This window comes from Oncorhynchus nerka, unplaced genomic scaffold (assembly GCF_034236695.1).
Source record: "Oncorhynchus nerka isolate Pitt River unplaced genomic scaffold, Oner_Uvic_2.0 unplaced_scaffold_3917, whole genome shotgun sequence".
Lineage (NCBI taxonomy): Eukaryota > Metazoa > Chordata > Actinopteri > Salmoniformes > Salmonidae > Oncorhynchus > Oncorhynchus nerka.
Genome location: NW_027037380.1, coordinates 1 through 18,925, shown reverse-complemented (window position 1 = coordinate 18,925; position 18,925 = coordinate 1). Strand labels below are relative to the sequence as shown.

General features: G+C 40.8%; 1 pseudogene and 1 gene segment (V, D, J or C); both read left to right on the top strand.

Moving 5' to 3' along the window:
- Nucleotides 1-474: 474 nt before the first annotated feature.
- LOC115118231 (immunoglobulin kappa light chain-like) lies at nucleotides 475-2,252 on the top strand (annotated as a pseudogene).
- Nucleotides 2,253-17,560: 15,308 nt separating this feature from the next.
- LOC115122255 (Ig kappa-b4 chain C region-like) lies at nucleotides 17,561-18,921 on the top strand (the record flags this gene model as incomplete). The annotated part of the segment is given in 2 exon segments: nucleotides 17,561-17,776; nucleotides 18,700-18,921. Coding segments are annotated over 2 exon segments (307 nt in total), but the record flags the coding sequence as incomplete, so codon positions are not given.
- Nucleotides 18,922-18,925: the final 4 nt, after the last annotated feature.

Genomic DNA, 18,925 nt, shown 5'->3' with positions numbered 1-18,925 from the left:
TCTCATGTAAGTTCCTCTAATCAGTTAGTGAACACTTCTCTAAACTAAAGCTGGTAGGATTCCTCTGGTAGTGTTGTCTGTCCTCTGTGACTTTACCACCACTGTTAAATGTGAGATCAACATGTTTAATAAAGGATATACAACATGGATCACTATCACTACTGCTGCTGCTGTTGTCTTTCATATGGACAATATGGAGGAATACTAGCAACACTGGTCTGATGCTGGACTGTACCTCCAGACTAGGAGAACCTGATACACAGAGGAAGGAAAAATGACTCATATCTGGATTTAAGACACAGTTCATATTTTTATTATCTAGAAACAGCTAATATGAAGTGTTTGTTTTACCTGGAAGATGTTAAAGTGTATTAGTGTTGATTATGATTCTGTATGAGTGATCTTCACTGTAACAGCTGCAGCATCACAACACAGAGAGGTTTTTGTACCAGCAGTAATAGTGTAATGAACACGATGGGAGACAGAGAGCTGGTTTCAAGTGCAGGGCGCAGCAGGTGTTTGTTTGTAAAGGACAACAGGAGGAGGCAGGTAGCTGTGTCCAGGGACAGGCAGAAGGTCATACACAGGGGTCCAAAAAGGCAACAGGCAGGGACAAGGCTAGTAATGTAGTCCGGGAGAGCAGGCAAGAGGTTGATAACAGGAAATCCGTTAGGCTGAAGTACAGGCAGGGAATAGGCAAAAGGCATTGTTAGTGAGGCAGGCAAAAACTATCATACACAGGATTGAATACGGGAAAAACAGAGCTCCGAATAGAAGTGTGTCACAAAACAAACCTCACAATGACAGGGTGAAAAGAACTGAACTAAATAGTGTGTGTAAATGACATACAGGTGTGTGAACAGAATTCTGGTGATTGTAATCTGGACAGTGAGCTAGAGGGGATCTAGGTGTTTGAGAGTGTGAGTTGGAAAGTGAGCTGCGTTCAGGGGATCTATGTGTTTGAGAGTGTGAGTTGGAAGCAGACGTTACAAATAGGGATTGTATCACAGTGGTACACTTTTGGTAGCGGCACCAGACTAGATGTTGGAAGTAAGTAAACAACAAAATGTATCATTTTATTCACTTTTGTTGTCGTGAGTCAATACTTTTGAATGAGCCTTCTTTCAAATAACATTTTATTGAATCAAAATGATAAATTGTAAGTGTATTTACGTCTGGTTTGTATGATTGCAGACTATAACTCCTAATTCTGGTATAATAACTAATAGTATTGTATATAGTATTCATCATTGTTGCATTCTGTTCATGGTAGACTTCACTGTCAGTGTGAAGACAAAGGATCTCAGTTATGGTTGTAACTGACTTCATAATCCAACATGTTTGATATGTGATGTAAATACTATGAATATGACTTGGCTGTTCTGATCAGATCCATTCCTAAACAATATCTGTATAACATGTATAACTGACACCATATGACTAGTAACTCTAGTTATTTAACCACTTTATACTTGTTTGGTTCATAAATCTGCTTTGTATCATATTACTTTAGCGTTTTTCTCCACATCTCTAACTAACTTTTACATTTATATTTAGAGGGCATTTCCAATTCACTATATTTTGATGTGTACTTTTCTGAAGATAATCTCTTACTATAGCTGTACTTGATGTAGTTACTTAGTTGATGTGTTCTGTTTGTTCCAGGTAACAGTGCCCCCACCCTCACCGTCCTGCCCCCTCTAGTGAGGAGCTGTCAGTACAACAACAGCCACACTGATGTGTCTGGCCAACAAGGGCTTCCCCTCAGACTGGACCTTGAGCTGGAAAGTGGATGGGGCCAGCAAGAACCAGAAGACCAGTCCCGGGGTACTGGAGAAGAACAGTCTATACAGCTGGAGCAGCACCCTGACTCTCACTGCCCAGGAGTGGACCAAGGCAGGAGAGGTGACCTGTGAAGCCCAGCAGAAATTCCAGACTCCAGTCACCAAGACCTTGAGGAAGGCTGACTGTTCTGTGTATGACCCCTCAGTCACACACCCTTGTGGAGAGAGGCTGCTGGTCCCTCTGCTTTGACTCTGTTCTGAGATCAGATGTTCTCTGTCTTACTGATCACTGACATGTAGACTAACAGGGGGCTTTGCTTGAGTTCATGTGTCAATCCTCTCTGTAGACTGAGATTGAATCGGTGTTAGATTTGATGAGTTCTGTTTTTTTACTGTTAGATACTGTAGGAATGTTTGCTTTGATGCTTTGATGAATAGATGAAAATAAAGATTTCCCTTTGGAACACATATTTCTGTCTCTTTTAATAATTTGACTGCAGTCTTAAATGTTGTTGAATGGTATAGACATACATTAATAAAGTCTGATTCACATTTTCTTTGAAAAATATCAGAACTAAATGTCATTGCTTAGTTATTTATGTTCTCACTTGAAACCACACCATCTTCAACCAGCAAATCAAATCAAATGTTACTAATCACATGCGCCGAATACAACAGATGTAGACCTTACAGAGAAATGCTTACTTACGAGAGAGCCTAACCAACAACACAGCTTTAAAAGTACGGATAAGAGATAAAAGTAACAAGTAATTAAAGAGCAGCAGTAAAATAACAACAGTTAGACTATATACAGGGGAGCCGATACAGAGTCACAGGGGGGAACCGATACAGACCTTCTGCCTATTGGCTGTCTCGTCATTGTCGGTCAGGTCTACCAATGTTGTGTCGTCGGCAAACTTAATTTATGGTGTTGGCGTCATGCTTGGCCATGCAGTCATTGGTGAACAGGGAGTACAGGAGGTGACTGAGCACGCACCCCTGAGGGGTCCCCGTGTTGAGAATCAGCGTTGCAGATGTGTTGTTACCTACACTTACCACCTGGGGGCTGCCCGTCAGGTTGTCTAGGATCCAGTTGCAAAGGGACGTGTTGTTAGAGGAAATTATAGTTTAGATGATCAATTATGTAAACATTATTGATTAGAACCATTTATTCTAATACTATTATGTTATGGTATGAAAAGTAAAAGTTATTGGTTAAGCTGTTACTGAAAATGTAAGCAGAATGAATTAATTGTCTGGGCCTTTTGGGAAGTTAACGGGGGAGCAGGCTATGGGTTGCCCGACAGATAAGAAATGTCTGGGAAACGTTCCAGGCCTGATGAACAATGGGCTCTTGTGAGAATCGGAGAGAGGGGGGATAAACTGATGATGTCATGTTCAGTTTATAACCTGTGGAAAAATGTGTATGCTTCAGTACTCTCTGGAATTAAACGCTCTTTACCTGGCTTTTAAGACTGGTCTCGATCTACTTCATGCATAATTAATGAACTTACAATTCATTAATGAATTAGAAATGAGTGCTAATTGATTTTGGCAATTAAAGCATAAAGGAATTTAAAATTCCTCTATCAATTTGGTCCTTCGATGTGCCGGATCTAAATAACGCTCACTGTGCCTGAAGATAATACGCTGAAAATCGTGCACGGACGAGTTTTTGACTCGTTTTACTAAAGACCTGACCTCTGAATTGAGGTTAAAATTGAAACATGCCTGCGTATTATCACAGAGGACAGGGAGGGTGACTAGATTCAAACGAACAATGTTTTCCCAGCCGGCAGCAGGTAAAGTAGCCTTTATTCTCGATTCTGGGGGGATTTGAGCTCTTTAATTGATGTTCTGAAATTTTCAGAAATCATCAATAATGGGGGCCTTGCTATTCCCACAGGTTATGTATGACCATCATACACTGGGTTTTGTATAACCGATATACACTGAAGCAGGTTCGAAAATAACCTGTGGTAAGGTGCACTACCGAAAATAAACTAAAACTTAGTCATGAGTGGCACACCAGCCCGAGATTAAGAAGGGATATTAAATAGGTACTGGGAGATAGGACGGTGATTTTGTACAAATACTGGGCGTAGAGAGACGGCAAGTGCAAGATAACTGGATTGGTCATGTGAATAGTGGCAGTATTGATCACCGTCCCGATTCAACTAATACTACGGGAAATATCCAAATAAGGAGGAGAGGGAAACTTAAATCTAAAGAAATGAGATAAAAGCCATTCTTTAGACATGACAGTTCCAGGCGAGAGGGAAGTTTAACAAATAGTGGCGTGAGATAACGATTATTAGCGTTCTTTAAAAGCCCTCTGACACAACCGGAAAATACTAGGGCTTTACAAACCCTGGGCTTATGGTTGTAAGGTTAGACCTAATGTTTGTTTCAAAAGTCAAAGCTATTGGTAAGATTTCCATAAAAGAGCTAAACTTAAATCATGAGAAACGCACCCGACCGAAATGGAAAATACATACTGATTATTTTTAAAGGGACACACACATAGGCAAGCAGAATAGTAACTAGAAGTAACTAAGTAACGGTAAATTACAAATTTATAGAACTGCACGCACATAGAATTGAAAATGAATGAGAATCCTAAACTGGGGGAAAACGTTTGGGTGTTTAAATTTGGGCTATTTTCTGTTGTCTAGATGTCGGAGTAACAAATACAGATAACTGTGAAAATGGGTATATTTGCGGAGAGTCTCAGTCAATTCCATTGTACTGGTAGGGGAGTGGTGAGCGCGGCAGTCGGTTCCCGTTTAACTAAAATTGATTTTAGATCGTAATTGACCTATTTGCATGTTTTGCCTGAAAAATACGGTCGCCAGTGTTTGCAAAAGATATAACTGAACGGATATTATGTGTTCTAGATAGAATTGATAAAAGTTATTAAAAATAACGGCGAAACAGTTTCGATGTAAAACGCTATTTCGCCCAAAATGATCTGGTGGAATAATGTATTGAGATAGGAGTCGTAATTAAATAGATGTATCATAGAAGAGAGAGAGTTACCTAAAGTTAAATGGGGGGAACTCAATCTGAATAGGGAATATATATTTTACAAAGGCGGGCAGATTTGTGTCTATAGCCAAGCAACGGAATTGCTAGACACTCAATGGGGCTATATAGTGCAACGCTTTGGACTATAAATTAGGTAAGAATAGTTTAATCGTAAGAAGTTGTGATTGTTTTTCTGATTATTGATTTTTGGTTAAGGTAACACCAGTGAATTTGAACAAAAAGTAACGTATTCTAAAAATGATCTGAATTCCGTCCTCATTGCGGGGAACAAATAAAATGTCTTATCTTAAAGGGACAGTGCACGGTAATCACAGTGGTTTGAGTGCATGACAGTGGAAAAAATATTGTGGGACGACAATTCGAAGATAGAAAAATAAGTTACATGATACATCAAGAGATTTAAAACGAACGATGTGAAGGGATCATCAGAATTATTGGGAATAGAGTTGTAATTAAAATACTAAGTCAAAGACGAGACAGGTATTTAGAGCAAAATGGATTCTAAATGATAACAAAGAGACAATTATGATTTATGCCCATCGAAAAGCTTTTATAAAATTGGCGAATTTAGAGATGTTGGTTGGGGTGGTAAATTATAATTCAGGATTTGAACCGATGTGAAAAATTAGGTTTGGTTAATCGAACAAGAATTATTTACAATTCATTTGAAGTCGCTACGAATTGGCAGGTTGAGCGCTTGATGATGACGTCACTAGCGAGACACTTTTGTCACCAGAGACTGGGAATAACGGAGCAAACTGTATGGCTGTTAGTGTGTGTATCGAGGCTTTGAGTAACCTTTCAGAAGTTGAGATAAAAGTGTTTTGTTTATTTGTTTATTGGTTATAGTCAATTTTAGGGTTTGATTTAACTTAGTTGAACAGTGTGTTCTGGCGGGTTTAGGTAGAACTCTTTGTTCGAACGGATGAGAGTTAACCAAAATAAGTAAATTAAAGGAGCCATGAGAGAAATGCGAATGCATATTTATTAAATATCGGGGATTAAATTACGGATTCCTTACACTGCGAAATGTACGACATTTGCGGCAGAGAGAAAAAGTAATGCATTGAATAATAATGTTATCGGGTTAATTGTATCTAAAGGTAGCATGGGAGTACTGTTGAACTTTGTAAAGGTGATGAAATCCTACTAACCATCAAAACTATTAAGCTCTCTGATGCAGGCACTTACACCCCCGGACTACAAAGGACCGGGACAGACACGGTGGGTGTGTTTTCTATTAAGGTACTGCCAAAACTAGAGGTCTCAGATGAGCCAGGGGGCCAGACACACTCCTCTACCACCCCTGGACCGAACCTGCCACCACTGTGTTAAAAATCCCATTCAGGTAATTAATGTTAGACTATTCAGCTATTGATCAATTAGGCACGGAGACTGGTTTTGATGGTAGGGACAAATTGTGGCTGTCTTATACAGAATAGACTTGCTTAGGGGATGCTTCTTGCTAGTCAGGGGGGAGTCTGCAAGATGTTCGGTGAACAATGTTGTACGTATATCCCTAATAACACCAGTCCAGATGGTAGTATATCTGAGGGCCTTAACGGGCTTGATGATCTGCTGAGATGAGGACCATGGCGGGGGTAGAGGAGTCTGACTGTCCACCTGGTTGGGAGCCTGGTTTGGTAAGTATACTGGTATGGTGGTTACTGGATTTCTGACCCTAAGTCTTGTATTATTTGTTATTGATGTGATGTGCTGCTTGCATCATACCGTGTCTTAAGAAGTCTGTTACAGATGTGGTGAAGGCTTCAGGCATGATGCCTTTGCTTGATGCTCCAGTTGGAGAGGCTGAGTTGAAGCATGCTTTGAGGGGAGGATAAGACTGACTGAGGATGACCTATGTATGTTTGTTCTCCCTGTCGTGAAGGGTGGCATGGTGCCCACCTGGTGCTGGATAAGAATAGCTGAGAGGACCAGATGGGTTATAAGAATGCTTTGTTCTACTTTACTCTGTTTTACAGGACCAAAGTTTTATTCCACACTTTGCAACACATTAAATCCATGTTATTGTCAGATAGAATACTGAGGGTCCCCAAGGAGAGGGCTTGTTAGTGTAGGAAGGATTTTTAATATGGTTAGCATTTATTAGATTATAAATTTTTAAATAGTATTATATTTAACAGGAATATAGGACATCTATGAGGAGTTAGGATTATTGTTAGGATTAAGATAGATTGATTAAGGAATTTGGAGAAAAGCCGCTCATAGACATGTTTTTTTCTAAAAGAGGGTCCATGGGTTTGGATGGAGCCAAACAGTGAGACATGTAGTTCAAATTTGGAAAACATGAGAAACATAGCTTTAGGCAGACAGAGGAGCCCTCCCCCCGCACTGCAGAGACCTTGAAGGTTGGAGAACAGAGAAGCTTTAGAAGGGGGCCAGGACGAGCAAAGATAACATAGTGGGTAGATAAGTTACTGAGTGGAGACAAAAGTGAGAATTGGACATGTGGAAAATGAAAGGGACACTCCTAAATGGAATTTCAGACATAAGGATAATTCACTAAATCTTATCTAAGTCATTGTATAAGAATAAGGCAAGGTTGTTACCTGGGCAGAGCCAGGTAACAAAAGGGGATGGGTAAATAGTGTTCTAGAATAGGATGTGACCTACGGGATAATTAACTAATAAAAAAAAATTGTTAATTGGTTTGACGAATAAGAAACTGTTTTATTAACCAAACCTGTATGTCCAAGAGTTTATGCACTACAGGTGAACTACAGGTGAAGACACTCAATCCAGTCCCGTGGGCCACCCGGATTCATATTGCACTGCGGGGGGGTAAGATACATATTTCACTGTCGAACAAATAAACAGTGTTCGGGAGGAGAACTGGAATTAACAGAATTCCGGGGGCCATCTCTCGAATGAAGTAACCCTCCCTGTCCTGTCACCCCTGTTTTTGTTCATAGAAGTGAAGATGTATCTGGCTCTTGCTAAGTGATGTGTTCTCGGGGAAAGGGTGGGGTTTCACATGGAAGCTGTTCGTCTGAGCTGTCTTATCGTGGGTGACGTATTCCTGATACAGCACGCCCTACTAGATATGCGGAGAGTGGTAATTTGACACATGGTTTAGACGGTGAGGATTTTGTTCCAAAATAGAAGAGATATCAGTGCAGGTTCCCCATATTGATCGTGGACACAGGTCATAGCTCACACTGAAAGGGATGGCTACGTAAACCCATACACTCAATTTGGGATCAGGTGGAGTATAGTAAGGGTTGGCGTTTTGGACTGTGTTCCCGAGCAAAGGAAGTATTGTATATAGGTGCGAATTAACATTAAGGCGGTCAATACTCAGGACCTCGGGTTATGGTATGTGGGCTTCGACCAGTTAAGTTATAGAGGTGGAGACTGGGTTTGGGGAGTCCAACTTATGGTTGGAATGGATTCAATATACGGCCAGATCAGTGGCTAAAGAAGAATGTTATGCCTGTGTGAACGCTAAACCCCAGTTAACAACTATCCCTTTTCCACTGAACGGAATTAATTCCCCTAAGGGAATGGCATGTATGGTAAAGCTGTTCATGAAAGCAGGAATGCCAAATAATGACAGTTGTATTGATTTGCACTATTTATATCCCCAGGAACCAAGTTGGTACAGAGAATATGACCACTGACGAGACCATGTCTGAATTGACAGGCTGGTTGAACTCTGGGGACTTCAATAAAATAAAATGGGCCAGTGTCGACATCTGGTGGTTGTGCGGGGGAATGAGTTTGTGCAGTATTGCCGACTGATTGGACTGGTTAGGAATGCCTTTTACACTCATACAACACCAAGACATGAAGTTAGCCAAACGAGAGAGAAGAGATGCTCCATCTGGGTCTTTTGGCGAAAGAGTATATATTGATAACATTGGGGTTCCACGAGGTGTGCCGGATGAGTTCAAGGCAAGAAATCAGATACTAGCAGGATTAGAGTGGTCTACTCTCAATAAGAATGTAGACTGGATTAATTATAGTTACCAGAAGGGTTATTAAAGGGTTTGTAGAACAGACTGAAGCAATCAGCTGGAAGACCTGACAGAATAGAATTGCATTAGATAAAAGGAGGAAGTGGGCATGGTAATCAGGACCGTGTCTTACATCCCAGGTAGCACGGCTCCGGACGAATCAGTGCCGAAGCCTCAGCTGGTTTGACCACCCTGGCTCACGGGTTGGCAGAAACTCTGGGGTGGATACTTCTCTGAACTAAATTGGGTAGACAGTATTTATGGAAAAATGTGGTGTTATGGGCCACCTTAACCGGTGTGACTGTGTTAGTCTTGTACGTACGTGGTTGATTGCGTGTATGTATGAAAGTTATTGTTTCCAGGACTCTGGAGAGATCAATGACACTACAGATGGTGCGTTATGGGCCGATTCCAGGTTCTGACCCATGGAGGACTGAAGGCATGTCTACAGAGGAAGTGGACGAATCTGAATCTGTCATTTGGGGGGAATTTATGTTCGATGAGAATAGTGTTGAGATGAAGGGGAATTAGATTGTAATTTGTTTCAATGATTAAACTGTTTTTTTAATAAAGATTGTAAAAAGAAAAAAGAAAAAAAATCCTGAAAGAGGAGTTATGATTCTGAGGTAGGTTTAAAAACAGTTGGAGTTAAGGTTGGATTTGATTGATGAAATGTGAAGAGTTGGATAAACATTTATAATTGATTTGTTGATTATGTCGTTTATACTTTAATTCTTTATGTTTAAATAAAACTAGATGCAGAATTGAATGTATAATATTTGATCAAAGGGAGGTGTTGTTAGAGGAAATTATAGTTTAGATGATCAATTATGTAAACATTATTGATTAGAACCATTTATTCTAATACTATTATGTTATGGTATGAAAAGTAAAAGTTATTGGTTAAGCTGTTACTGAAAATGTAAGCAGAATGAATTAATTGTCTGGGCCTTTTGGGAAGTTAACGGGGAAGCAGGCTATGGGTTTGCCCGACAGATAAGAAATGTCTGGGAAACGTTCCAGGCCTGATGAACAATGGGCTCTTGTGAGAATCGGAGAGAGGGGGGATAAACTGATGATGTCATGTTCAGTTTATAACCTGTGGAAAAATGTGTATGCTTCAGTACTCTCTGGAATTAAACGCTCTTTACCTGACTTTTAAGACTGGTCTCGATCTACTTCATGCATAATTAATGAACTTACAATTCATTAATGAATTAGAAATGAGTGCTAATTGATTTTGGCAATTAAAGCATAAAGGAATTTAAAATTCCTCTATCACGTGTTTATTCCCATGGTCCTTAGCTTATTGATGAGCTTTGAGGGCACTATGGTGTTGATCTACAGATGAGCTGTAGTCAATGAATAGCATTCTCACATAAGTGTTCCTTTTGTCCAGGTGGGAAAGGGCAGTGTGGAGTGCAATAGAGATTGCATCATCTGTGGATCTGTTGGGGCAGTATGCAAACTGGAGTGGGTCTAGGGTTGCTGGGATGATGGTGTAGATGTGAGCCGTGACCAGCCTTTCAAAGCAATTCATGGCTACAGACGTGAGTGCTACGAGTTGGTAGTCATTTAGGCAGATTACCTTAGTGTTCTTGGCCACAGTCACTATGGTGGTCTGCTTGAAACATGTTGGTATTACAGACTCAGACAGGGTGTAAGTGTAAGTGAAGAGACTTGCCAGTTGGTCAGCGCATGCTCGCAGTACACGTCCTGGTAATCCGTCTGGCCATGCGGCCTTAAATGTTTTGACCTGTTTAAAGGTCTTACTCACATCGGCTGCAGAGAGCATGATCACACAGCCTTCCATGACAGTTGGTGCTTGTTGATAAAAGGATATTAGAAGGGTGAGCCGGTTAAGGATCGATTCAGACCAGGTGTTAAAATTGTACGACAAGCGACAGTTTATTTCAGAGGGAGAATATCTGGTACACGTAAATACGGCTCTTCCGTTAGTTCGTGTTGGAACAGCAGGCAGAGAGAGCGTAAACAGTCAGCACAGCCCTTATATACGTCACAGAAAGTAGGTTGACCCTAGGAAGATCGGATCTCCGGATTGGTTCAGCTGGTTGTAGTCTGTAGTCTTCCGCCATTGGCTCAGTTGTCTGTCCGTCATCGTAGGATCTTCTTCGGGCACACAGTGTTCGGTTACATAGGAGATTATGTGTGTAATGTGGGAGCTATCCTGTAGGGGACCCCACAGGCTTTACTGTGAGTTGTAGCCATGTAATTAGCAGTAAGTTAGTCACCTGCATACGAAATAGCAATTCCTTACATGCTCTCATGCATGTTTCAATGTTATTTGCCTCGAAGCGAGCATAGAAGTTATTTAGCTCATCTGGTAGGCTCGTGTCACTGTGCAGCTCTCGGCTGTGCTTCCGTTTGTAGTCTGTAATGGTTTGCAAGTCCTGCCACATCCGTCTAGCGTCAGAGCCAGAGTAGTACAATTCGATCTTAGTCCTGTATTGACGCTTTGCCTGTTTGATGGTTTGTCGGATGGGATAGCAGGATTTCTTATAAGATTCCGGGTTAGAGTCCTGCTCCTTGAAAGCGGAAGCTCTAGCCTTTAGCTCAGTGCGGGTGCTGCCTGCAATCCATGGCTTCTGGTAGGCGTATGTACGTACGGTCACTGTGGGGATGACGTCATAAATGCACTTATTGATGAAGCCAATGACTGACGTGGTGTACTCCTCAATGCCATCGGAGGAATCCCGGAACATATACCAGTCTGTCCCAGCAAACCGACATGTTGTTTAGAATCTGCTTCATCTGACCACTTTTTTATTGATCTAGTCACTGGTGCTTCCTGCTTTAATTTTAGCTTGTAAGCAGGAATCAGGAGGATAGAATTATGGTCAGATTTGCCAAATGGAGGGCGAGGGAGGGTTTTGCATGCGTCTCTGTATGTGGAGTAAAGATGGTCCAGAGGTCTTTTTCCCCTTGTTGCACATTTATTTTATTTTATTTTATTTCACCTTTATTTAACCAGGTAGGCTAGTTGAGAACAAGTTCTCATTTGCAACTGCGACCTGGCCAAGATAAAGCATAGCAGTGTGAACAGACAACACAGAGTTACACATGGAGTAAACAATTAACAAGTCAATAACACAGTAGAAAAAAAGGGGAGTCTATATACAATGTGTGCAAAAGGCATGAGGAGGTAGGCGAATAATTACAATTTTGCAGATTAATAACACTGGAGTGATAAATGATCAGATGGTCATGTACAGGTAGAGATATTGGTGTGCAAAAGAGCAGAAAAGTAAATAAATAAAAACAGTATGGGGATGAGGTAGGTAAAAATGGGTGGGCTATTTACCGATAGACTATGTACAGCTGCAGCGATCGGTTAACTGCTCAGATAGCAGATGTTTGAAGTTGGTGAGGGAGATAAAAGTCTCCAACTTCAGCGATTTTTGCAATTCGTTCCAGTCACAGGCAGCAGAGAACTGGAACGAAAGGCGGCCAAATGAGGTGTTGGCTTTAGGGATGATCAGTGAGATACACCTGCTGGAGCGCGTGCTACGGATGGGTGTTGCCATCGTGACCAGTGAACTGAGATAAGGCGGAGCTTTACCTAGCATGGACTTGTAGATGACCTGGAGCCAGTGGGTCTGGCGACGAATATGTAGCGAGGGCCAGCCGACTAGAGCATACAAGTCGCAGTGGTGGGTGGTATAAGGTGCTTTAGTGACAAAACGGATGGCACTGTGATAAACTGCATCCAGTTTGCTGAGTAGAGTGTTGGAAGCAATTTTGTAGATGACATCGCCGAAGTCGAGGATCGGTAGGATAGTCAGTTTTACTAGGGTAAGTTTGGCAGCGTGAGTGAAGGAGGCTTTGTTGCAGAATAGAAAGCCAACTCTTGATTTGATTTTCGATTGGAGATGTTTGATATGAGTCTGGAAGGAGAGTTTACAGTCTAGCCAGACACCTAGGTACTTATAGATGTCCACATATTCAAGGTCGGAACCATCCAGGGTGGTGATGCTGGTCAGGCGTGCGGGTGCAGGCAGCGAACGGTTGAAAAGCATGCATTTGGTTTTACTAGCGTTTAAGAGCAGTTGGAGGCCACGGAAGGAGTGTTGTATGGCATTGAAGCTCGTTTGGAGGTTAGATAGCACAGTGTCCAAGGACGGGCCGGAAGTATATAGAATGGTGTCGTCTGCGTAGAGGTGGATCAGGGAATCGCCCGCAGCAAGAGCAACATCATTGATATATACAGAGAAAAGAGTCGGCCCGAGGATTGAACCCTGTGGCATCCCCATAGAGACTGCCAGAGGACCGGACAGCATGCCCTCCGATTTGACACACTGAACTCTGTCTGCAAAGTAATTGGTGAACCAGGCAAGGCAGTCATCCGAAAAACCGAGCCGATAAGAATATGGTGATTGACAGAGTCGAAAGCCTTGGCAAGGTCGATGAAGACGGCTGCACAGTACTGTCTTTTATCGATGGCGGTTATGATATCGTTTAGTACCTTGAGCGTGGCTGAGGTGCACCCGTGGCCGGCTCGGAAACCAGATTGCACAGCGGAGAAGGTACGGTGGGATTCGAGATGGTCAGTGACCTGTTTGTCGACTTGGCTTTCGAAGACCTTAGATAGGCAGGGCAGGATGGATATAGGTCTGTAACAGTTTGGGTCCAGGGTGTCTCCCCCTTTGAAGAGGGGGATGACTGCGGCAGCTTTCCAATCCTTGGGGATCTCAGACGATATGAAAGAGAGGTTGAACAGGCTGGTAATAGGGGTTGCGACAATGGCGGCGGATAGTTTCAGAAATAGAGGGTCCAGATTGTCAAGCCCAGCTGATTTGTACGGGTCCAGGTTTTGCAGCTCTTTCAGAACATCTGCTATCTGGATTTGGGTAAAGGAGAACCTGGAGAGGCTTGGGCGAGTAGCTGCAGAGGGGGGGGCGGAGCTGTTGGCCGAGGTTGGAGTAGCCAGGCGGAAGGCATGGCCAGCTGTTGAGAAATGCTTGTTGAAGTTTTCGATAATCATGGATTTATGGGTGGTGACCGTGTTACCTAGCCTCAGTGCATTGGGCAGCTGGGAGGAGGTGCTCTTGTTCTCCATGGACTTCACAGTGTCCCAGAACTTTTTGGAGTTGGAGCTACAGGATGCAAACTTCTGCTGGAAGAAGCTGGCCTTAGCTTTCCTGACTGACTGTGTGTATTGGTTCCTGACTTCCCTGAACTATTCAATGCTATTGCAGTCCGCCACAGGATATTTTTGTGCTGGTCGAGGGCAGTCAGGTCTGGAGTGAACCAAGGGCTGTATCTGTTCTTAGTTCTGCATTTTTTGAACGGAGCATGCAGGAGAGTTCTAGATACTACCATGTTAACAGATTTACAGGAGAGGTCTTGATACTACAATGTTAACAGATTAACAGAAGAGGTCTAGATACTACAATGTTAACAGGTTAACATGAGAGGTCTAGATGCTACAATGTTAACAGATTAACATGAGAGGTCTGGATACTACAATGTTAACAGATTAACAAGAGAGGTCTAGATACTACAATGTTAACAGATTAACCAGAGATGTCTGCATACTACAATATTAAAAGGTTAACAGATGAGGTCTAGATACTACAATGTTAACAGATTAACAGGAGATGTCTAGATACTACAATGTTAACAGGTTAACAGGAGATGTCTAGATACTACAATGTTAAAAGGTTAACAGATGAGGTATAGATACTACAATGTTAAAAGGTTAACAAATGAGGTCTAGATACTACAATGTTAAAAGGTTAACAGATGAGGTCTACATACTACAATGTTAACATATTAACAGGAGAGGTCTAGATACTACAATGTTAAAAGGTTAACAGATGAGGTCTAGATACTACAATGTTAACAGATTAACAGGAGAGGTCTAGATACTACAATGTTAACAGATTAACAGGAGAGGTCTAGACACACGCAGTAGATGGTACTCCTTATTCATTTTTCTTGGACTGTTTTTTACCTGCTTGATTTATAGACTCATAAAGACAGTAAACTAATGTTATTGAACATTTGATCAATATCTTGGACTCTCAACAATGTGATCACACCTACATTAAGCTAAATTTGTTTTAAAAGATCCACATAATATAACCAGTATCACAGCTTCACGATAGTCATAGTCTTCTCTATCTCCAACCCTCTGGGGACAGTGTGAACATCTGGTGACAGTGCTGCTCTATTCTGGGACAAGCAGAACCACCCAGCCCATGTAAATCTCAGTTTCACTCCCACAGCTACCAGTCTAGTAGTTAGACTGGGACAGATATGAGTGACTGGTTTTAACCTCTATGGTGGATTCAGGTTAGTTACAGTTACAGATATTATGACAGATCAAATGTATATTATTCAAACATGTTTCATGTTTGAGCCCAGCATCCTGTCTCATTCACAGATGTAACAGACCTGCTCATCAAGATAGTTCATATATTGCTTGATGATCACATCACATGTTTGGTTGTGAGGTTCATATGGGGATTTGATTTATGGGGCTGATGCTGATGTAACATCACCATTGTTTATCTGTGGATCTGACTCTGATTATGAACAGGTAAAGTGTGTTTTAAAACTTCATATAACTTTTATAAGTGAACTTCACGACCATGACAATAAACATTCACAAGTGTGATGAGGATGATGGGGAACTTGTGATCTGAATGATGCTTTGTAAACATACTCAAAGTTGACCTCCTCTACTGATCAGTGTTCCATGTCACTGTCTTCCCCTCAGCACCTGGAATAAGTTTACATTATAGTCAGCATCACTGATATATTTATCTCAGTGTAATTTAGTTCAGTCAGTGTTCCATGTCACTGTCTCTTCCCCCTCAGCACCTGCAGTAGGTCCCAGCTGTATCAGTACAGTCACTGTGCAGTCTGACTGAGGGAGGATTTTGTACGTCTCTGTATCACTGTGGGAACACATTACCACTGTGGTAACTCTGACAGTAGTAATCTCCTGCATCTTCAGCCTGGACTCCACTGATGGTCAGAGTGAAGTCACTCCCAGATCCACTACCACTGAATCTAGATGGAGTCCCAGACTGATGTGTTGTAGCATAGTAAATAAGGAGTTTAGGAGCTCCTCCAGGTTTCTGTTGGTACCAGGCTAAAAGGTTATTGTTGTAAACATCACTGCTGGTTTTACAGTTCAGAGAGACTGTCTGTTCTGGGAGAACAGCTTTCACTACCGGAGTCTGTGTCACAACGTACTGTCCTCTGGATTCTGAAAAATATTGTAAAACATTTATAGGAATGGAATGTTACATATAGTAATGAATAGTTCTGAATAGAAATATTAACATTGATATACTGTACATGTAAACACTGTAGATTTAAATCATTTTCAACAATACATTCTGAAAATTGTAACCTTGTATGTAGAAAACAAGTGTCCAGATGAAGATAGTGATAAAAGTCATGGTTGTTGTGGGTTCTGTTGTCATGAAGAACAGCTCTCAGTCATGAAGTGTTAAACTCACAGGGATATAAATGCTCTTAGAGCAGTGGAGCAAATTAATTATGCAAATTAATGTTTCAAATCTATTTCAGGTTCCAAGTAGGTTCCCATGAGAATACATTTTGAGATTTATTTTATAATAATTAGGTGGGTAATTAAATGTGTCTTATTTCACACAGTTTAATGCCCAAGTGTGAATTGGCAACCCTGGAGCAATTAGGGTTAAGTGCTTTGCTCAAGGTCACATCAGCATATTTTTCACCTTGTCGACCCAGATATTTGAACTAGTGACCTTTCAGTTACTGGCCCAACACTCTCACCGCTAACTACATGTCGCCCCTTTAATAACATCAAACAGCAACTGTTTTATCTGATAACTAATGTATGGTAACTTTTATGTCACACTTCCATTATATTGTTATTCTGATGATGATCAGATATAATGAACTGTCTGTTCACTCATGCTCGGTCTCTCATGTAAGTTCCTCTAATCAGTTAGTGAACACTTCTCTAAACTAAAGCTGGTAGGATTCCTCTGGTAGTGTTGTCTGTCCTCTGTGACTTTACCACCACTGTTAAATGTGAGATCAACATGTTTAATAAAGGAATATACAACATGGATCACTATCACTACTGCTGCTGCTGCTGTCTTTCATATGGACAATATGGAGGAATACTAGCAACACTGATCTGATGCTGGACTGTACCTCCAGACTAGGAGAACCTGATACACAGAGGATGGAAAAATACTACTATCTGGATTTAAGACACAGTTCATATTTTTATTATCTAGAAACAGCTAATATGAAGTGTTTGTTCTACCTGGAAGATGTTAAAGTGTATTAGTGTTGATTATGATTCTGTATGAGTGATCTTCACTGTAACAGCTGCAGCATCACAACACAGAGGTTTTTGTACCAGCAGTAATAGGGATTGTATCACTGTGGTGGACTTTTGGTAGCGGCACCAGACTTGATGTTGGAAGTAAGTAAAGTCCAAATTAACTATTTATTCAACTTTTGATGTTGTGTTTCAATTTCTCTATACGTTTTGCCTTGATATTGAGGAATTTTCAACTGAACTTTTTTCAATGATTTAAACAAAATACACAAGGCCTACACATACTATGGCCAATTTGAATATGAATGTTATTACATCTAATCAAATCTGACCTGCCTTTAAACTATGAAGTGATTAGCCTACATTTGAGATTAGTTGTATGAATAAACATGCTGCACCTACAGTAGTAGGAGATGTACAAGAAAAAGTCAGGTTTGGTCCATGTTAAGGAAATCAACATGAAAAACACTTTATTTCTAATTGAGTAGAATAATTCATTTCTGAAATGTATTCATACTATAGTAGAGTTAATTATTTGAACCACAGTCTAAAGAAATGAAGAGCGCCAAACATGCAGGAGGTTTTTGTACCAGCAGTAATAGGGATTGTATCACTGTGGTACACTTTTGGTAGCGGCACAAGACTAGATGTTGGAAGTAAGTAACACGCTCTTTGGTATTTCTTTCTGATTATTTTTGGGGGGTATTTTACTCTGTGAAACTCTGTCTCCATGAAAATATTGTTATTTTACGTATTTTACTTCCTGAAAAATATATTTTTGTTCAATTACTTTTGACAAAGCCTTCTTTCAAATGGAATGTTATTTAAATAACATGTTCAAATGTAGGTGTTTATTTAAATGTGTGGTTTGATGGATTGCAGAGGATAGTTCCAGTATGATAACTATTTAATAATATGGAATATAGTTGTTGCATTGTGTATTACTGTTTGTGTGCGATTTGTTTAGTTATATTTTTATTATCTTTAACTCAAAAAATGTTGGTTAAATTGAGATTTTGACTGAGCCTTCTTTCAAATAAATATTCATTGAATCAAAATGATACATTTTAGGTTTAAATACATGTCTTATTTTATAATTGCAGAATATAACTCCTAATTCTGGTATAATAACTAATGGTATTGTATATAGTATTCATCATTGTTGCATCGTGTTCATGGTAGACTTCACTGTCAGTGTGAAGACAAAGGATCTCAGTTATGGTTGTAACTGACTTCATAATCCAACATGTTTGATATGTGATGTAAATACTATTAATATGACTTGGCTGTTCTGATCAGATCCATTCTTAAACAATATCTGTATAACATGTATAACTGACACCACATGACTAGTAACTCTAGTTATTTAACCACTTTATACTTGTTTGGTTCATAAATCTGCTTTGTATCCTATTACTTTAGTGTTTTCTCCACATCTTTTCAACAATCCAACTGCTACATTCATATTTAGATGGCATTTCCAATTCACTATATTTTGATGTGTACTTTTCTGAAGATAATCTCTTACTAAAGTTGTACTTGTTGTAATTACTTAGTTGATGTGTTCTGTTTGTTCCAGGTAACAGTGCCCCCACCCTCACCGTCCTGCCCCCCTCTAGTGAGGAGCTGTCCAGTACAACAACAGCCACACTGATGTGTCTGGCCAACAAGGGCTTCCCCTCAGACTGGACCTTGACCTGGAAAGTGGACGGGACCAACCAGAAGCAGGAGGCCAGTCCTACGGTCCTGGAGAATGATGGCCTGTACAGCTGGAGCAGCACCCTGACTCTCACTGCCCAGGAGTG